Source organism: Rousettus aegyptiacus, unplaced genomic scaffold (assembly GCF_014176215.1).
Source record: "Rousettus aegyptiacus isolate mRouAeg1 unplaced genomic scaffold, mRouAeg1.p scaffold_m13_p_8, whole genome shotgun sequence".
NCBI classification, from domain to species: domain Eukaryota; kingdom Metazoa; phylum Chordata; class Mammalia; order Chiroptera; family Pteropodidae; genus Rousettus; species Rousettus aegyptiacus.
Genome location: NW_023416311.1, coordinates 72,199,695 through 72,221,390, shown reverse-complemented (window position 1 = coordinate 72,221,390; position 21,696 = coordinate 72,199,695). Strand labels below are relative to the sequence as shown.

General features: G+C 37.5%; 1 protein-coding gene across 4 annotated transcripts in view; it reads left to right on the top strand.

Moving 5' to 3' along the window:
- Positions 1-809: 809 nt before the first annotated feature.
- The window catches only part of OCLN (occludin), a 40,931-nt gene continuing 20,044 nt past the window's right edge, over positions 810-21,696 (top strand). The window contains exons 1-4 of one of the 4 annotated variants that reach the window (XM_016122149.2): positions 810-1,034; positions 6,882-6,998; positions 8,877-9,537; positions 12,233-12,394. In XM_016122149.2, coding sequence (XP_015977635.1) covers positions 6,949-6,998; positions 8,877-9,537; positions 12,233-12,394 — 873 coding nt within the window. In that variant the 5' untranslated portion in view covers positions 810-1,034; positions 6,882-6,948. Of the gene's footprint in view, positions 1,035-1,112; positions 1,207-1,243; positions 1,267-2,177; positions 2,342-6,881; positions 6,999-8,876; positions 9,538-12,232; positions 12,395-21,696 lie in introns of those variants that run through there. The other 3 variants (XM_016122150.2, XM_036226221.1, XM_016122151.2) reach the window with 3 other exon arrangements.

Sequence of the window (21,696 nt, the reverse complement as noted above, 5' to 3'; positions counted from 1 at the left end):
CTAAAATTGCCACATTCTGGACTACGATTTTAAAAAAATATTGAAATTGAACAAAAATATGTAAAAGTGTACACATCGTGAAGTGTAGACAACGAATTTTCCTAAGTGGACACAATTTCCAGCTCAAAAATAGAATAAGGCATACAGAACTGGTTTTCTTGTTTCCTTCCTTCCTTCCTTCCTCCCTCCCTCCCTCCCTTCCTTCCTTCCTTCCTTCCTTCCTTCCTTCCTTCCTTCCTTCCTTCCTTCTTTAAAGCCAAAGAGACTATTAAAAGTTTAAATCTCCCCAAGAGCAGATTCTCCATCATAGCAGGATTAAGTTGGGGGAGGGGCCCCTGAAGTGGTAATAGTGTATACCGCAGCATGCACTTAATTTTGATGGCAAATTTACTGACACCAATATCTACAGTATTTCACTTCCAATTTAACTACTCCCAGTAAGGATCTTGTTTTCTCGATCCAGAGATTCAGCAACAGTTCTTAAATTTACGCATCACTTTTGAAAACCTCCACATCTGGGTGCTTCTAACAAAATTTTAATTACATTTTCAGAGCAGGATAGGTGTTGTGTAAAGACGTGCTTTTCTTGCCAAAGAGCTGAGCACCCTTGGGTCCTCTTCAGGAGGAGAACAGTTCCCTCTAGACCTCAGTCCACTGTTCTACCAGAAACCCGCGAAGCACCGAGGGCGCCCCAGGGTGGTCCAGTACCACCTGCAGCCCCCCTTGCCTCCCGGAACCCGAGCCTTTCCTCTGCGCTTGGTCCCCGCCCCTGCTGCCGAAAGGCGGAGCTTCTCCTTTAACTCCAAGCGCTGCAAGGGTGTGCGGGGCAGAGCCGGTTTCTCCCGCCTCCTTCTCCACCGCTCCCTTCCCCCTCCCATCCGAGTTTCAGGTGAATGGGTCACTGAAGGAGGAGGCGGCCACACCACACCTCCTGGCCAGCGTCCACCTACCTCTTTCTCCTTCCTCCGGAGGACGCCGCGGAACTCCCGGGAGAGCTGGCTAGAGCACCCAGGAGCCAGTGCGGAGCGCAGCAGGTGAGACTTGCGGGCGCGGGGCCGCGCACCTCGCGCAGCCGGGCCTGGCGTCGGTGCGCATGCTCGGGGGGAGGGCGGCCTGGGTTGGGGGTGAGGAGGAGGAGAGCTGAGTCCTTAGCTCTGTCTGGACTGCTTGACTGGCAGCTCGCACAGCGTCAGGTGCGCCCGCCAGGTGAGAGCGCTCCTTGCCTCCCGCGGTCCTTGATGGGTCAGGTCGGGCTGCAGTGAGTAGGTGAGAGCTGGACGTGACGCCCAGGGCGCACGGTACGCGCCGAGTCCCCGCAGGGGGACCGCAGCCACTCTGTCTGGTAGGGGAGGCGCGGGGGGAGGGTGCCCGGCGCTGGTTTCGGTGGCGGTTTCGCCCCTGGGCTGGGACTCGCGGGAGTCAGAGAGGCGCGGGTCCGCGGAGAGACCAGCCCTGGGCTAACTTGAAAGCTGCCTCCGGGTGCCAGGGGCCACTTGGAGGCGCCGATTAGCTCATTTCACGGAAACTCTTAAGGATTCGTGTGCCCAAGCAGCTCAGTCAACCTTTCACTTTTTCTGGGAGGCGGGAAAGTTCATGGACAGTGAGAATCCTGCGCTCTGCTCTCCGGTGCAGTTCTGAGGGGTTTTCAGCGAGAGGGGCGCGGCTCCGACTCCTCGGGGGTCCTAAGCCCCAAGGCTAGAGGAGGGCCGCTCGCGGGCCGGGGTGGCTTAGATCCTGAGGGACTTCATTATTTCTGCCCCACCCCACCCTTTTGGGTAATCCCGGGGAGAGGGGGTGGCCAGGTTAAATCCGTGAAATACTGTATTCCTGGAGTGCCAATTGTGGGCCGACCCGCTATTTTGAGTCCATTTAGTGCGAGTTGGGTGAGCCCGCGTAGATTTGAGCTGGCGGTGGGCGGGGATTTAATTTTGGGGAGGCTGTATTTCGAGGGAATCTGCTCACGCTCTGATTCTCAGCCGTGACCGAAATTCCTCGGGGCGGCCCCTGCTCGACCAGCGCGCCCTGCCGGGGGTGCACCTAGACGCGGCGGGGGCGCACGGACCCTGGGACCTGCCCTTCGCGGGGCCGCTGGGTTTTGAGACCTCCGTGTCTCTCAGACTTGTTGTCTGCGTAGGAAGAAGTGTGCTTGGAGAGGTGGGTTGAAGGGCCAAAATGGCCTCTGCATCTTGAGGCTGGAAGAGTCACCCGGAGCCGTTCGTGTCCCAGGTGAAGCGACTGAGCCAGAGGAGAAGCCACGGCATCCTCAGGCCAGCCATGAAGCTAGCTGGGCAAAGTGCGCATCTGGGAAATGACTCGGGGCGGGGAGGAGGCAGCCTTCCAGGTTAGTGCCCTTGCGCACAGCAGGTGTATTTTTGGGATCCTTGGAAAAGAGAAACCCTCCCCTTTAAGGCACTGTTGGTGATTCTTGCTGTGATTGAAAACTAGCTCTTTCTAGATTAGTTTAAATCTAAAGATAGATTTCTCAAACTATGCATTTCCAAGTGTAACAGTTTTTCTTTTGCATTGCTAGTATGGACCTTTCTTTTTCTCTTTCCGATGTTTTTTTTTTTTTTAAATAAATATTTTAAATGGTTTAGCCACAATAATAGATATCTCCTCAGACAAAACACCATTTTTTCTTTTTTGTAGCTTTGCATTTAGTTAGTAGGTGCCTCCCTTGTTAGATGATGGAGTGGAGGATAGCAAGATTTAGAGCTCTTTAGGGGAATGACGGGCAGTGACTCCTCTGCTAAAAGCATTCGGTACGTTATATCATTTAATCAACCACTCCAAAAGGTAGACCTTGTTAGAACTACATTTCAAAGGCAAGTAAACACCGGTAGAGGTCAAAAGCTCTCCTAATAAACTGAGCTAAGACGAAATGGAAAAGTCTGAAAATGCTATGCCCCAAAATTATTCTTTAAAGCAAACTGTTAAAAAGTAAAAAATATATTTACGGGCAGTGGTTCCTTTTCAATCACATACACCAATAATTAATTTGCCTTTTAAAAGTTTTTAAAGTTGTGCCTGATATTAAATGATTCTATTTAGGTTATAGGCACATCATTAATAAAGGTCTAAAATTTCGAAATTAGGCAAAGTTTGAAATAGATGAGCTCTGTGTCAGAAATGTCATTTTAAATAAACCCTCCAGGTAATTTTTAAGCACACCATATATTTTGAGAATCATTGCCTAGTGAAAGGTTTCAATCCAAGAAGGGCCTTGATTTTGTGAGTTTCCTGTCTAAAGTTCAAGTTCAACAAAAGTAGTTAAGAGCTTACAGTCTGAGAGCAAAGTAGAGAAAAGGGTCAAATACACAAAACCATAACCATATGAGCATCACCTATAACCTTCTTAGAAAAGCAGAATTCCAGGCTCCACCTCTGCATCAGAATTATTTCAGTAAGATTCTTAGGTGATACATACCACATTCAGATTCAGAAAAGTAACTAAGTTATAGAACAGCTCCAAGCCTAGAGTCTAAAATGAAAGGTCTAACAAAAATCTGCATGGTCTTTTTACTCTAATATTTTCATAAATAGTAATGTGGATTAAAAAAGCCCACTAAATATTCTAATCAAGTAAGCCTCAAAATGCAACTAAAAAAAACTTCCCTCTGGGAGGTACCTGGGAAGCTTAAAGATGGTTAATTTATGAGATTAAATTTAATATTTTATCTCTTCGAAAGAGCAATAATTATAACTTTATCTTTAGAAGAAAACAGGAAAAATTTTACCTTCACATCAAGCAGGACACAGAAAACTTATATATGAGGCCATAGGGACTAGTGAAAGGGAGAGAATTCCAGAGAAACTCAAAGGGAGAACTTTTATTATATGTTAACTTTAGCTGGCTTTCAGCTAACATATTCAGCTAGAGTCTGCTGCGTCCCTTTTGCCCCTGACTCTTAATTAGTTATTTGATTTATGTCCCTATCACTACCATGATTTGCTGTGCTGGGCATTGGACAACAGTCTGTTCTTGGTTCTCTTTTCTCCTTTGGCTTGTGGCATAAAGCAGTTACCAACTGCCTTGAAAGAGACCTCCTATCCAGTCCCCCCAAAGTATCATATAGCTTAAACTTTGCATAAATGGCATGAAATCAAATAGTTATTTTGGGAGGGCATGTGAGGTGAAGGTGAGGGAGATATTTCTAGCATTGAATGGAAATCTGACTCCATATTTTCCCCACAAAGAACCCTTTCTAGGACTACCAACACAGCTCTTGAGATATTTGAAGGCTGCCATAATGGTCCTTCTAAGTTGAGTTCTCCAGGGCAAACATTTCCTATTTTTCCAATCATTTAAGACATGTTATTTTATTTTATTTTATTTTTATTTTTATTTTAGATCTTTAATAATTTTATCACCCTCCTGGAGAGGCACCTACTTGGAACATGATGCACAAATTCCAAGGTTGGGCAGAGGTTTGCCTTATAATAACTATATCATTCCTAGATCTAAGCACTATCTCTGTGAATACTGCCTGAGTTTGGAATAGTGTGTTAGCTTTTGTTGAAATACTCACCAAGGAAATGCACTTTTTAAAATGAACAGTTATTAAGTCAAATCTCTCTTAGTACATATACTATTTTTTAATTGAGTTTACATTTTAAAAATGATTTTATTCATGCCACTAGTATTTGAAAAATCATATAGTATACTAATTTTCTAAAGGTGAAATTTCTCACCTTCAGGATAACCACCTTGCTGTGAATACATTTGCTTATCTTTATTTTATTGTCTTACTTAGTTTATCCTAGCTCAGATGTCAAGATTATTCCTGCATTTAGCAGAGAAGGGTAGTGAGACTCAGAGAAGATGAGGAACTTATGTCAGGCCTCTAGGTTTGTTTTAACCCATCATTTTGACCTTACAGAGGATTCGATCAGGGTCGATGTACTCATACCCAGCGGTTCATTAGCTGCAAATCTGCATAAGCTTGTCCCATCCACTTTGTGGTCACTACTAGAGACCTCCCTCCAGGTGGAAATGGTCCATTCTTTTGTCCTAATTAGGTTCCATTGTTCAGCCCTTTAGGAATCTGCCTAACACTGTCTGTACACAAGGTTGCACTCAAGATTCTCAGGATTCTCTTTGTATTTCCTTCATATACCGGTCTGGTAACCTCAAAAGAGGAAATGAAGTTGGTGTGGCATGACTTATGAGCTTTCCAAAATTATTTGCTTCACAATTTAAAATTTCTGCTGGTGAGGAGACATGACAACTAAACTCTGAATTTAGGAAATAGCAGTTTGAAGAGATTTTGTTGTCTTTTTTGTTTGTTTTGTTTTGTTTTGTTTGTTTTTGACTAAACTGAAACTACAGCCCGAGTCTGGATTAATTTAGAATTTTCAAAAACCAACATTGGCATCATCTTGAATGAGTGAGCCATAGGTATAGAAGGAATAAGGTTAGTCTCAGGTCAATTTGCAAGTACTTGACATTCAGCTTTAAAGTAGGGTCCTGCATTGAATAGTGTTTAAATTCAGTTTTTCTTAATATTTTTCTGAATGTCAATTAGAAAGACAATCTGGATTTTTATTTTTCTAGCACCATAATATTTTGGCCTAAATTGCTCATTTATTTGTATATTCAGGTACTAGTTATAGGGCTATGTACACCTATGGTTTGTGGACTTCTCTGTGTTATAGCTTAATAAAATGATTTTAGAAACAAAAGAATATAAAGAAGTCTTCCCTCACTGTGTTTGAAAAAATTTCACTAATCGTGTTGCTGTTTCTAATGTTCAATATATTTTTGTCTTTGAGGTTTTACCTAATATACATTTGGACAGTATTTTGTTCTGAGACATTTGAAATTGTCCCTAAGGACATGGAAGATAGTTGCCATCAATTTTAAAGAACAAATTTTAAAAAGTTTGAATTGATTCACTGTTCCTAACAGTGATGTATGACTGCACATACCTTATTTGAAAAAGAAAAAATGCTAGACACTGTAATATACTCAGAGGTCTTGCTCAAGTGTCCTACCTCCCTTCTTCCTTCCCTCCCTTCCCCCAGCTTCCACCTTTTGCTTTTTAAGTCTTTGGGTATCTCCATACTGCACTTTATCATGTATTTCAGCCCTAAAAATGCTTGTTGTAGTAGCTGTTTTCTTTGTGTGTGACCTTCCGGAGAACTGTGTCTCATACTTGCACAGGTTCTTGCGCTATAATGGAGGCACTTAATGAATACTTATGTTATTCATTGAGTGAACTTGCCTCTCAGATGTTTAGGGATTTACGCTTTGAAGAATTTTAGAACAAAATCATTCTACTTTTCTCTTAGAGAGGAGGACTCTTTAATACAGTGTGTTTAATATTTTTCCCCGTTTCGTAGAAATTATGCTCAGTTTTGAAGACTTGGAAAAACAGAAGGGGAAAATGTCCATAATCTCGCCATCCATAGATGTATCTTGCAATCATTTGTAATGATAACAGCAAACTTTTAAACCAGATTATGCTGTAGTTAACACCGAGGCGCTAGTATGTGCTGCTGGACTCTAGATACGTGCTTTCATATACATTTAATTTTATATGAACTTTCAAAAGCAATTTGAAACAATACTGTTTTTACCTATGCTGTAAAAGCTTTGTGAAATTTTTATTACTACAACTTAGAATTCAAGTTTAAACCATATTTGTATGCCAGCAATGTGCAGAACATGATGCTAGGTGCTGTGAGGGCTACCAGGCTGGCTCAGGAATTTCCTGTGCTAAAAGAATTAATGGTCCAATGTGTAAACATAGCAGTGGAAAGGACAAGAAAAATAACTGTGGCATGAGAGGTTACTTGAGATAGGTATCGTTAGTTTTCTTAGTGCTGCAAGGAAACTCTGAGCTCAGTAGTAATGTCATTACCCTACTTACATTGCTTAGATTGGCTTATCTTGGGAGTTACGGGACGTTTCTCATCTTGAAGATTGAGTGACTGTTGATATCAGCCATGTCCTCAAGGCCTTTTGAAAGTCCACCTCCATATAGACCTGACGAATTGTAAGTAATTCTTTAGTTTTCTTTTTTAAATAGTCTGTCGCATGTAAAAAATAAAAAAAAATACGTATCTGTTGTTGAAACTTTTATCTATTATTTGTTCACTTCTAAAAATAAAATATGTATATTTAGTGAAAAATGAGTTTCCCTCTTACCTATAACTTTCAGGATGACAGTTTTTTCCTGCAAGTTTTTTCCTGCAAAGGCAACTATCGTCACCTGTATCAAATGTTTGCTTCAACATGGTAAAGGCTTATATTTGTGTATATATTTACTCCTTTTTGTTTTTCACAGTTGATATGAGACTTTCATATTAATGTCTTGTTTAGATGACCATTGACAACATAACATCAGTTTTTTAAATAGTGCTTTTATTGAGATATAGTCCACACACCATACAATTCACTCATTTAGACTGGACAGTTCAGTGGTTTTAATATGGTCACAAAGTTGTGGAAGCATCACCACAATTTTAGAACATTTTCATGACTCCCTCCCCAAAGAATCCCCCCAGCCATTAGCAGTTATTCCTCACTCCCCCTAGGACTCAGCAACCACCAATCTACTTCTGTTCTAGATTTGTCCATTCTGGACATTTCATATAAATGGAATCATACAATATGTGGTCTTTTGTGACTTTTTTCACTTAGCATAATGTGATTTAAGAGTGATTTCTGCCATTATCTAAAGCAAGAAGCAAAGTTGAAGATTCTTGGCATCCTTAGTCATTTGGGGATTTAACAGTGAATTCTTATATTTTGAATTTGCTATCAAACATTAGTAAGGATTTCCTTTTTTAAAATAGTTTGTTGCTTTAACTCTGGTAACTGTAGTTGGGGTTGCGTTCATATTGTATAGCCTCCTGACTAATACCTGAACTTGGTAGGGATCCAGTTGTTTATGACAATGTGGTCCTTAAAATATGTTAGAGAATATAGTCATCGAGTAGTGTATCTTAAGTCTGATACTTATTTTGTGTTGCTTTTGTAAACAGTGGTGAAATATAATATGCAAATAAAAAAGGACACAGAACGTGTATATGAGATGATGAATAAAGACAAAGTAAAATCATCACCTAGATCAAGAAACAGAACACCTGAAAGTCCTCCCTTGTATCCTCTCTTTTCCTTGGAAACCACTGTTCTGACATATGGTCATTCCTTGTTTTTCTCTATTATTTTATAGCTTTATACATCCTGAACAATACAGTTTAGTTTTACTTGCTTTTAAACTTTTTTTTTTTTGCTTTAGAGCAGTGTTATTGAAATACAATGTGAGCCATATATGTAATTTTATGTTTTCTTATAACCATATTAAAAATAAATTAATTTTAATAATGTTTCACTTAACCCAATATATCCAAAATATTATAATTTCAACTCATGATTGATGTAAACACTGATTCATGACATAGTTTACATTTTCTTAAGCCTTTATTTTTCAGAACAGTTTTAGGTTTGCAGCAAAATTGAGAGTGAGGTAGAGAGATTTCTCATGTGCCTCCTTGCCCCACACATACGTAATGTGAAGGCCGTCTTCTGGGTTGTAGACTGCCGACTTCTAGTTGTATTTTCACATGGCAGAAGAGGCAAGAGAGCTCTCTGGGGCCTTTTGCATAAGGACATTATTCCCATTCATGAGGGCTCCACCTCAGAACCTAATTACCTCTCGAAGGCCCCACCTCCTAATGCCATCACATTGGGGCTTACAATGTTGACATTTGAATTTTGGAGGGACACAGATTTCCTCTTTGCAGTGGGGCAGTACTAACAATAGTTTTATTTGCCGATGGTTTGTTTAAATTATTCTAAGTACTTTATATGTATTTTCTGTTTATCTCCAAAAAGTGCTAACTTGAAGTTATTTTCATGTGCATTTCAGCAAACCCAATCATTATGCACCAAGTAATGACATGTATGGTGGAGAGATGCATGTTCGACCAATGCTGTCTCACACGGCATATTCTTTCTACCCAGAAGATGAAATTCTTCATTTCTACAAATGGACCTCTCCTCCAGGAGTGATTCGGATTCTATCTATGCTTATCATCGTGATGTGCATTGCCATATTTGCCTGTGTTGCCTCCACACTTGCCTGGGACAGAGCCTATGGGACCACTGGTATAGGCTACCCTTATGGAGGAAGTGGCTTTGGAAGTTATGGAAATGGCTATGGTTATGGCTACGGTTATGGCTATGGAGGCTATACAGATCCAAGAGCGGCAAAGGGCTTCCTACTGGCTATGGCTGCCTTTTGTTTCATTGCTGCATTGGTGATATTTGTTACCAGTGTTATAAGGTCTGAAATATCTAGAACAAGATGGTATTACCTGACGGTGATAATAGTGAGTGCTATCCTGGGCTTCCTGGTGTTTATTGCCACAATCGTCTACATAATGGGAGTCAACCCAGCTGCCCAGAGTTCTGGGTCTTTATACGGCTCACAAATTGTTGCTCTCTGCAACCAGTTTTATACACCTGCAGCTTCTGGACTCTACGTGGATCAATATTTATATCACTACTGTGTGGTGGATCCTCAGGAGGTATGGGGAGTTTTGTTTTTTTCCCACCCCGTCTCTCCTTGGGTCACAGGCTCTGAACTTGGGATGCTTAATAGAATCACATTGGGAACTTTAAAAAAATATCAATGCCAAGACCCCACTTCTATTTAAATCAGAATCTGGGAGAAGGACTGGGTGTTGTTATTAAGATGCAATTAACATACCACGTAATTTATCCATTTAAAGTACAGTTTATTGATTTTTAGTATATTCATGAATTGTGCAGCCATCACCACAGTCGATTGTAGAACATTTTCACTATTCCCCAAAGAACATTTCACTAACTCATACCCATTAGCAATCACTCCTCATTTTCCTAACCCTCCTCAAACCTAGGTAACCACTAATCCTGTTCTATAGATTTGTTTATTCTGTATATTTCTTATAAATACAAAACATATGCAGTCTTTTATGACTGTCTCCTTTCATTTAGCATAATGTTTTCAAGGTTTTCCATGTTGTACCACATACCAGTACTTTATTCCTTTTTATTGCTGCATAATATTCCATTGTAGATATACCAAATTTTATTTCTCCATCGGTTAATGGACACTTGGACTATTTCTGCATTGGCTGTTATGAATAATGCTCTCAACATTTGTGTACAAGTTTTTGTGTGAACCTGTGTTTTAATTTCTCTTGATTTGACTATATACCTAGGGATAGAATCGCTGCCAGACTCCTTCCCACAGTAGTTATACCACTTTACATTTACCAGAAATAGATAGCATTCCAATTTCTCCACATCTTCATCAACATTGTTTTTATTTGTCTGATTTTCGCCATGATAATGAATATGAAGCGGTACCTCATTTTGGTTTTGATTTGCATTTCCCTGACAGCTACTGATGTTGAGCATGTTTTCTTGCACATATATCTTCTTTGGAGAAATGGCTAGTTAGAATCTATGTTCAATTTTTAATTGGGCTACTTTTATTATTGAGCTATAATAATTATATATCTAGATACAAGTCCCTTACAGATATATGATTTGCAAGTATTTTCTCTTATTTTGGCATTCTCTTTTTATGTTCTTTGCACAAAAGCCTTTGATTTTTCTTTTGTTGCTTGTGCTTTCAGTGTCATATCTAAGAACACTTTACCTAGTTCAAAGTCATGAAGATTTACTTCCGTGTTTTCTTTTAAGACTTTTAATTTTAGCTTTTACAGTTAGGTCTGTGATCTATTTTGAGGTTTTTTGGGGGGGCATGGAATAAGGAAGGAGGAGTACAACATTCTTTGTCGATATCCCATTGTACTGGTATTTTTTTTTTTTTCGGAAAGACTGTTTCATCATTAATTTGTTTTCATGCCCTGGTCAAAAATGACCATAAATGTCAGGATTCATTTCTAGGTTCTCAGTTGATTCTGTTAATCTATATTTATATCCTTTACCAGGACCACACCATCTTGATTACTGTAGCTTTGTAGTATATTTTGAAATCAGGAAGTGGGAGTCTTCCAACTTTGTTCTTTTTCAAGATTGTTTTGGCTAGTTTCTGGATCCCTTGTGTTTTTATACGAATTTTGAGGTCAGCTCGTGAATTTCTGCAAAAACAAGCTAGGATTTTGAAGGATTGCCTTGAATCTATAGTTCAATTTGGGGAGTATTGTCATCTTTACATTAAGTCTTCTGATACGTGAACATAGATGTCTTTCCATTTACTTAGGTTGTCTTTAATTTCTCTCAAAAATGTTTTGTGATTTTCAGTGTTAAGTTGGTAATTTAAAAAGCTATCCAGGTGACTCAAATGGGCAGGTGGGGTAGAGAACCCTGCCTTCAGTAACCATGAGTCACCCTCTAATTATATTAAGAAAATGTTTCTGGATTACTAATTTTTTTCCTTGCTTTTTTTTCTCCTCATTCCCAGTCTGGAAATCTTATTCTTTTACCTGAATGAGTCACTCTGTTTTGAAGACTGAAATGTTTTCCGTGCAAATGAAAGTTTTTAGGGTGTTTGTAGTTGACATTCAGATGTACCAGTGATAATTATCTTACTACACCCCCATTCCTTAGTCCTCTGACTACCTAAAACTTGTATTCTTTGAAAAAGGATATCACTGTTAGCTACAGAGGAAGCCTCCTGTTACCCATTAGCAGATATTCAGGGCAGAGGCAGAGTCCTGGTACCCACCTCAACTCCAAGTGCCTCTGGGCCAGTGTACCACTTAGCATACTTATCAGGCACTGGGAGAACTGTCAAGGGGAGAGTTTCCTTATCAGAGGTCCCTTTCTAGTAAGTACATGAAAGACTTCTAAAACAGAGAAACCTGCCAGACGAAATGAATCATTAGTCCATTTTCTTAAATTTATAGCTTGCTTAGATCATGTCTGCATAGTTTATGGTAAGGCGGAGCCCCTATAAAATATGGCCCCTTGGTGTTTAAGCTTTGGAGTAGTTTTCTATAATTCTAAAATGGGGATGGTGATAGTACATAACAGAAGCATATTCTGAGGATTGAATCAAAGTATGTGTGTTTTGCTAGTCTTAGCCCAATTGGTATGGGCTAGGTTTCATATTTCTAAAATATAACTATTTGTGTCAGTTTTATATCAGTTAAGTCACAGATATTTAATAAAGTCTTTGTAGAGGGTGGATTAGTACTTGTAGAGGGTGAATTGGGATAAAGTCAGCAATTAAAATCTAACTATGTCAATATCTTTAATCTCTTTTAGGCCATTGCCATTGTACTGGGGTTCATGGTTATTGTGGCTTTTGCTTTAATAATTTTCTTTGCTGTGAGAACTCGAAGAAAGATGGACCAGTATGACAAGTCTAACATTTTGTGGGACAAGGAACGTATTTATGATGAGCAGCCCCCTAATGTCGAAGAGTGGGTAAGTATTAAAAAAAGTCAGCAATCATCCAGTCTTTTATTAAAATCCTAAACTTTATTAAAATTCTAAACTTGACTTTTAGTACTTTGTGAAACTTTGTTCTTGGAATTATTGTCCGTGTTGCAAGAGCTATGGCCTCAGGTTTTACTCAGAACTTTAAGAAGGTGAGATAAGTGAAAATTATTTTACTACAAGGTAAAAATCAGATTTCCATTTTCAAGAAGTGGATCTAGGCACTGAAAATAAATTGCTTCTAAAAGAATTATGTGGAGAGAGCTTAGCCTTTACAAACTAAACACTTGTTCCCTTTCCCTTCCTTTCTTGCTTATTTTCCTGCTTATCATTTGGAGGAAAACGTTGTCCAGGGTACTTTCTTGGGTCAAGAATGGCAAAGGCTGGTTTTGGAGTGGTAGCCGGTGGTAGACCCTTAGACTCTTTACGTGGAGAGCAACCTGGCAAATCACGGTGACTAATTCCACACTAAAATTTACCTATGAAATACTTCAGTGAGGCTGAGAGAGGTTAGAGCAGTTTCCTTTTTTGTGTATATTGTTAATTCTACTGGTGGGAGGATTCCTTATGATGTGATTTGCTGAAGGTCCAAGTCCCTTTCTAAAAATATCTCTCCAGTGCATGTTACTGATACCTAACCTGTCTTTAGAGATGTTTGGAGTGAGACTTTGTTTTTCACAAATTCTCTGTTAGGATGCTATTGAGAGCAACCTCAGAAGCTGCCATCATAGGTGCCTTTGAGCAAATTGACTTCTGGCCATGAAGGTTGAGAATCCTGGACATTGGTTCCAGGGTAGGGTTTTTTTTTTTTTTTTTTCCGACTCGAGGGAATAAAAGACAGTTTAGCTCTAGCTTCCTAAACATCTGATGTTTGAAGAATTCTAGAAGTAGAGATAAGCAAAAATGAAAGTCTCAGGAGAGTCAGAAGGCGTGGTATATATATGCCATGGAGATGATAGTTCCTCTGTGCCTGCCCTCTCTTTGAAGCCTGCTTGTTCCTTTTTCTGTCTCATTTTTTCTTTCCACCCATAAAATGTGAAGGTGTTAGGGAGTGGTTTTTATTTTTATTTTTATTTTTTACCTTTCGCTCCAGGCAAGGCCACCCAGAGATAGAATAGGGCAGTCTGTTGTGAACTATGAAGTAAATGTTTTGCGGAGAGTTTCTGGGTGTGTCAGTTTTCACTGGCTATTGGATTTGTTTACTTAAGGTTTCGAGAGCCTGAAAAAAAAAAAAAAAACTGATTCAAGAGAGACCAGTGCTAGTAACATTAGAGTTCCGGTGAACTTTGGGCTCTCATCTAATTTTACTGTATTGAAGGTTTAATCAGATCGAGGTGCTTTTGATAATTTGGCAAACGATAGTCATAATAACTTATGGAGGTGATGATGATGATGAAGCTGAAAGGACTTAACTTTTTAAAAAGTGTTATTTTTATAATGCTTCCTCACTTAATTCCTGGAAATTTAATAGCCAGACTAGGTTACTTGATGAGACGCTTAATATTTTCTCTGTAGTGGCAATGTTTTGTCACATGAAACATAAAGTATCAGCTGTTGAATTGCAGATGTGTGATTTTTTTTTTTTGAGCATACTGATATTTTATACAGTACTTAATTCCTTGCCAATTTCTTTTATCTTTCTCTTGGTTTCCTCAACCGAAATGTCTAAGGAAGACTAGTATTTGGAATAAGCTGCTTGGAGGTGGTTCTAGCCACATGTATTTGCCTTTCCTTTCATTCTCTGCTCACCTGCCCAAATTTGCTTTGCTGAACTCGATATCACATTTTCATTCTTTCCTTAATTTATTTCCATAGCCAGGTGCAGACTATTATTCTAGTCTCTCTGCCCTTATCCGATATTCTGCTTAAATCAATTTTACTCTGATAATTTAACTGCCTACGTAGAAATGTTTGATGCTGCATCTAAAGTGCCTGATAGTGGAGTAGATTAGTGATTATTCTTCCTTTCAATCATTAGAAATTAACATAAAAATAATCTTCACATAAAATAATGGAAGATTATCTAGAATTAATTATTCGTACTGAGGATTAAAATTTAAATTCTAATTGTGGAGCTCTAAGACAAGAAACTCCCCATATATCTAATAATGGGTTGTTTAGGGGGGAAAAGAAAAACTTTCTAAAGGAACAATTAATTAGCTACTCAATTATAATGTATATCTTCCCTACACATTAGGGTAGGTATAAATAGTCATCATTTTATTAAATCTTAACTGCCTTTCTTGGATTTTTTTCTGCCTCCCAGCAAAGGCACCTCAAAAGATAATTCTTTAAGCCAATTTCAGCCCTTCCATATTATCTATATTATTGGTGAGAAAATGTGCATTTTTTAAAAATGACTCAATATTCACAATTATTCTATATATTTTTTTTTCTTTTTCACCCATTCCTTACCCCCTTCACCTTTGGCAACTACCAGCTTGTTATCTATATCTGTAAGTCTGATTCTATTTTGTTTCGTTTATCCATTCTTTTTGTTTCTTTATATTCCACATGTAAGTGAAATCGTGATATTTGTCTTTTTCTTATTTCACTTAGCATAATACACTCTAGGTCCATACATGTTGATACAATGGCAAGATTTCATTCTTTTTTAGCGCTGAGTAATATTCCTTTATGTATACTACATCTTTACCCACTCATCTATCTATGGACACCTAGGTTGCTTCCATACCTTGGCTATTGTAAGTAATACTGCAGTGAACATAGGGGTACATATAACTTTTCGAATTAGTGTCTTTGTTTTCTTCGGATACTCAGAAATGGTACTGTTAGGTCATATGGCAGCTCTATTTTTAATTTTTTGAGGAATTGTCATACTATTTCCATAGCAGCTACATCAATTTACAGCTCCACCAACAGTGTACAAGTGTTCTCTCTTCTCCACATCCTTGATAACACTTATTATTTGTTGATATTTTTGGTGATAACCACTTTTGCAGGTGAGAGGTGTTATTATATTTTTGATATGCATTTCCGTGACAATTAGTAATGTTGAGCAACTTTTCATCTGTATGGCCATGTGTATGTCCTTTTGGGATATATGTCTATTCAGGTCCTCTGCCGATTTTTTAATTTTTTGAGGAATCTTCATACTGTTTCCATAGTGGCTACACCAATTTATAGTGATTTTGTTTTTTTAATTTAAATGTTAAGTTGTCTAAGTTTTTTACATATTTTGAATATTAACCCTTTATCAGATATATCGTTTGTGAACATCTCCCATTCAGTAGGTTGCCTTTTTGTTTCACTGATGGTCTCCTTGGCTGTGCAGAACCTTTTTAGTTTGATGTAGTCCCATTTGCTTATTTTGTCTTTTGTTGTCCTTGCCTGAGGAAACATATCCAAAGGATGTTACTAAGACCAGTGTCAAAGAATTTACTGCCTATGTTTTCGTCTAGGAGTTTTTTGGCTTCAGGTCTTGCATTCAAGTCTAATTCATTTTTAGTTTATTTTTGTATATGGTGTAAAAAAATGGTCCAATCTCATTTTTTTTGCATGTCTTTCTAGTTTTCCAGCACACTTATTGAAGAGACTGTATCTACCCCATTGTGTATCATGGCCTCCTTTTTGTAGATTAATTAACCATGTAAGTGAGGATTTATTTCTGGGCCCTCTGTTTTGTTCCACTGACCTATATGTCTGTTTTTATGCCAATAGCATACTGTTTTGATAGTCATAGCTTTGTAGTATAGTTTTAAATTGGGGAGCATGATACCTCACACTTTGTTCTTTCTCAAGGTTTCTTTGGCTGTTAGGAGTCTTATGGTTTCATATAAATTTTGGGATTAGTTCTAGTTCTGAGAAGAATGCCATTGGTATTTTAATGAGGATCGCATTGAATCTGTAGATTTCTTTAGGCAGTAAGGTCATTTTAACGATATCAATTCTTCCAATTCATGTGCAAGGTATATACTTCCATTTATTTATATCTTCTTCAATTTCTTTCTTCAATATCTTAGAGTTTTCAAAGTACAGGTCTTTCACCTTTTTGGTTAAATTCCTAGGTATTTTATGCTTTTTAATGCAATTGTAAACAGGATTTTCTTAATTTCTCCTGATTGTTATTGATGTATAGAAATACAACAGATTTCTGTACGTTGATTTTTTGTACCCTGCAGCTTTACTGAATTTATTTATTAGTTCTAATAGTTTTTGACGGAGTCTTTGGATTTTCTATGTATAGTATCATGTCACCTGAAAATAGTGACAGTCTTACTTCTTCCTTTTTTTTTAACTTCTTGCTTTTTTTTTTTTTTTCTTGTTGGATTGCTGTGGCTAGAACTTTCGATACCATTTTAAATAGAAGCGATAGCAGGCATCTTTGTTTTTGTTCCTGATCTTAGAGGAAAAGAGTTCAGCTTTTTACCATTGAATATGGTGTTAGCTGTGTGTTTGTCATATATAGCCTTTATTATGTTGAAGTATGTTTTCACTTTGTTGAGAGTTTTTATAGTAAAAGAATGTTAAATTTCATCAAATGCTACTTCTTCATCTAATCAGCTGATCATATGATTTTTATCCTTCATTTTGTTAATGTGATGAATCACGTTTGATTTATGGATGTTGAACCATCCACGCATCCCTGGATAAATCCTGCTGGTTATGGTGTATAATCTTTTTAATGTGCTGTCTAGTTTCTTAATATTTTGTTCAGAAGTTTTGCATCGTGTTCAAGAATATTGTCCTGTAATTTTCTTTTCTGTAACGTTTTTGTCTGGGTTTGGTATCTGGGTAATGCTGGCTTTGTAGAATGAGTTAGAAAGCTTTTTTTCTCATCAATTTAAAAAAAACTTTAAGAAATAGGTATTAATTCTTCTCTAAACGTTTGTTAGAATTCACCTGTGAACCTGTCTGGTCCCTGGACTTTTATTTGTGAGTTTTTCGATTAGTGCTTCATTTTCATTGCCAGTAATTGATCTGTTTAGATTTTTCTATTTCTTCTTGGTTCAATTTTAGAAGGTTATATGCTTCTAAAAACATGTCCATCTCTTCTAGATTGTTGAATTTGTTGGCATACAGTTGTATTCTTTAATGACTCTTTGTAGTTCTGTGGTTGTCTGTTGTAACTTCTCTTTCATTCTTTATTTTATTTATTTGGGCTCTTTTTTTTTTTTTTTTGATGAGTTTGGCTAAAGGTTTATTAGTTTTGTTTATCATTTCAAAGAACTAGGTCTTAGTTTCATTAACCTTTTCTATTTTTTAAAATTTGTACTTTGTTTATTTCAGCTCTGATTAATTATTTCCTTCCTTCTGCTTGCTTTTTCTAGTTTCTTTAGGTGTAGAGTTAAACTGTTTAATTGTGATTTTTTTGTTTCTTGCAGTTGACCATGAACTTCTCTCATAGAACTGCTTTTGCTGCATTCCATAAATTTTGAAAAGTTGTGTTTTCATTCTTATTTGTTTCAAGATAGTTTTTGATTCCTGGTTCGATTCCTTCTTTTCCTTCCTTTCTTCCCTCCCTTCCTTCCTCCCTTCCTTTCTCCCTTTTTCCCTTTCTCCCTTGGTTGTTTAGTAGCATGCTGTTTAGTCTCCACATATTTGTGTTTTTTTACTTTCTGCCCATAATTGATTTCTAGTTTCATGCCATTATGGTCGGAAAAGATGCCTGATATGATTTTAATCTTCTTGTAATTTTTGAAGCTTGTTTTATAGCCTAGTATGTGGTCTATACTTGAGAATATTCCATGTGCACTTGGGGAAAAAAAAGGTATCCTGCAGGTTTTGCAAAATAAATGTTAATTAATTAATGTCTCTTAGTTTAATCTGATCTAATGTGACATTTAAGGCCATTATGTCCTTATTAATTTTCCGTCCTGATCTATTCATTGATATTAATGGGATATTAAAATTTCCTACTATTATTGTATTACTATGAATTTCTTCCTAACTAGTTTTTGAAGTTGACTTTGGTACTTTTGTCTTTTGATCTTCCTAGTAGCTTTTTAAATGTCTGATTCTCTGTATTTATTAAATATTTGACTTTACCTGTGAGATTTTTTTCCTTTCTCATATTTTCTCATTTCTGGTTACTGCCTTGCCTTTTCTGCTTAAAGAAGACCCTTTAACATTTCTTTTAAAGCTGGTTTAATGGTGATGAACTCCTTTAGTTTTTGTTTTTTCAGGAACTCTTTATCTTGTCTTCAGTTCTGAATGATAACCTTGCAGGGTAAGTTATTCTAGGTTGTAGGTTTCTTTCAGCATTTAAAAGATGTCCTAATATTCCCTTCTGGCCTTTTAAGTTTCTGCTGAGAGATCAGCTGATATAGTCTTAGGGATTTTCCTTTGTGACTAGTTGTTTTATTCATACTGCCTTTAAAATTGTCTCTTTACCTTTAATGTTTGCCATTTTAATTACAATATATCTTGGTGTGAGTCTCTCTGGGTTCATCTTGTTTGGAACTATCTGTGCTTCCTGGACCTATGTTTCTGTTTCCCAAGTTAGGGGAATTTTCAGCCATTATTTCTTTGAGTACAATTTCTGTTCCTTTTTCTCTTTATGCTCTGTCTGAGACCTCTATAATTTGAATCTTCGCGTGCTTCCTTTTGTCCCAGAGGGCCCTTTCACTATGCTCATTTTTAAAAATTATCTTGTTGCTGTTTTGATTCGTTGATTTCCACTAATCTGACTGCTAGATCATTGACTCATTTTTCTGTATTAGCTAATCTGCTATCGATTCCTTCTGTATTTTTCATTTCAATTATTGTATTGTTCAGTTTGCTTGGTTTTTTATTATACATTATAACTTTTTGTTGATGTTTTCCCTAAGTTCTTCTATTCCACTTTCAAGTTTGGGGAGCATTCTTATGATTGTTTCTTTGAATTCTTTATCAGGCAAATTATTTATCCTCATTTCCTTGTTTTTCTTTTTTTTCCTGGGCATTTTCCTTGTTCCTTCATTTGAGAGAGAGTATTTGATCTTTTCATTTTGTTTTACTTCCTTAGTTTTGTTTATATGAATTAGACAAAACAGCTGTTGATCCCAGTTTCAAAACCGTGACCTTGTGTAGAAGTGATTTCTGTCAAGGCTGTGTGTGCTGGGCAGTTTTGACAGGCTGGTTGGAACTGGACAGGTGCTCATTGCACCTGGGGTGCTGGCCCACTGGGCCGGAGCAGCTCTAGACTAGGAGGCCAGGTTTGTGTTGTGTTATGTTGTGACACACTGTTGATCTTGATCTAATTGGTCCTTTTTTGAATGAAAATACAATCATGAATTGCCGAGTGACAGGGACACATTCTGAGAAATGCATCGTTAGGTGATTTCATCATTGCGAACATCGTAGAGTGTACTTACACACAAACCTAGATAGTATAGCTTACTACACACCCAGGCTATATGGTATTGCCTATTGCTCCTAGGATGTATGTAAGCAGGTTACTGTACAAAGCAACACAAGATTAAATCGAGCACAAGAGAAAATGCAATCAAGGACTACAGTAAACATGAGATGTGAAGTTGCTGCCTATGTAGCATAGCGTACTTTTTTTCTAAGTAGAAAATGCACTATAAAATAATGATAAAAAGTATAGTATAGTAAATAAACCATTAACATAGTTGCTTATTAACACTGTAAAGTATTAGGTACTGTTCATAATTGTATGTGCCATACTTTTATAGGACCGACAGTACAGTAGGTCTGTTAATACCAACATTACCAAAAACTTGTGTTGCATTTCGCTACAGTGTTACAAGTGTTAAAGTCACTAGGCAATGGAGAATTTTCAGCTCCATTAAAAGCTTATGGGACCACTGTTGCGTAATCCCTCATTGATAGAATGTTGTTATGCAGAGCATGACTGTGTGTGTGTGTGTGTGTGTATTTATTTAATCAATCAATCACTCAATCCAATTGGTAGCTTAGAGGATTTTGAAAATACAGTGAAATATAAAGAAAATTCTTCTACCTGGAGTTACCACTTTGGTGTATTTTCTTTAATCCTTTTCCTTCTTTCTTCTTATTCTAAGTCAGGAGTAAAATATTGTTCCTTGTCAGTATAAAATTTCACCTTTTTTGATTTAACATGATATAGGCTTTTTATCAGGTCATTAAATATTCCTCAAAAACATTTTTGATACTGTTAAAATTTTATGGAATATAATGTATATCTGTACACACAGAGTAAAGTGCATTAAGTGTACCAATTGTTTAGCTAGGTGAATGTTTTCGTTAATTAATTTTTTTTTATGGTGACATTGGTTAACGAAATCCAGTAAGTTTCAACTGTACACTTTAACAGTAAGGCATATATATATTTATACTGTTCACCTCCCATAGTTAGATTTCTTTCTGTCACCACATATTTGACCCCCTTTACCCCATCTACCTCTCCTTTCCACCCTGCCCCCCTACCTTCTGGTAACCACTAGTCTATAGTCCATGTCCATGAGTCTCTGTTTGTTTGTCCTATTCATTTATTGCTTTTAGGTTTATATTCCACATATAAGTGATACGTGATTTTCAACTTTTCTTTCTGGCTTATTTTGCTTAGCATGATTATCTCGAGGTCCATCCATGTTGTCGCAAATGGCAGTATTTCATCTCTTCTTATGGCTGAGTAATAACCATTGTATATATGTGCCACAGCTTCTTTATCCAGTCATCTATTGTAGGACACTATGGTTGCTCCCATGTCCTGGCCACTGTGTATAATGCTGCTGTGAACATCACTGTGCATTTTTACACATATATGCCCATGTAACCATCACCCAGATCAAAATTATAGAGCATTCCAGTGTCCATGGTTTCCTCATCCCTCTTCTCGGTCAGTATCCCCTAAGACAGTCGTTACTCCTCTTATTTCTATTACATCAACTAGCTTTGCTAGTTCTTAAACTTCATATAAATGGAATTATGTGCTAAATGCTTTTGTGTCTGTTCCACAGAGTGTTTATGAGATTTATTTATGTTGTTGCATCTGTCATTATGACACTATGTTTTTATTTTTGTATTTTTGGCAAGATTAAAGGTTTCCTAATCACCCCTTTTTAAAAAGCCCATGGTCAGAATTACAATTTTTTTTAAAGAAGTTTTTTAGAGAAATCTCTTTGTGCTGTCCTTGTTTTCCCGTGTGCCCACTTCTAGGTCTCTTTCCCCGTCCTTTCCCATTCTCGTAGGTACTCTCCTTAGTTTCTTATTCCTTTTATTGTTTTACTTTGTGGCAATAATACGAAAAAAAAAAATAGACTTCATGCTCTTTTAGACAAAAGTTAGAATACTGATCATACTGTTTTGCCTCACCTGGGCCTTTTACTTTACGGTGCATCTTG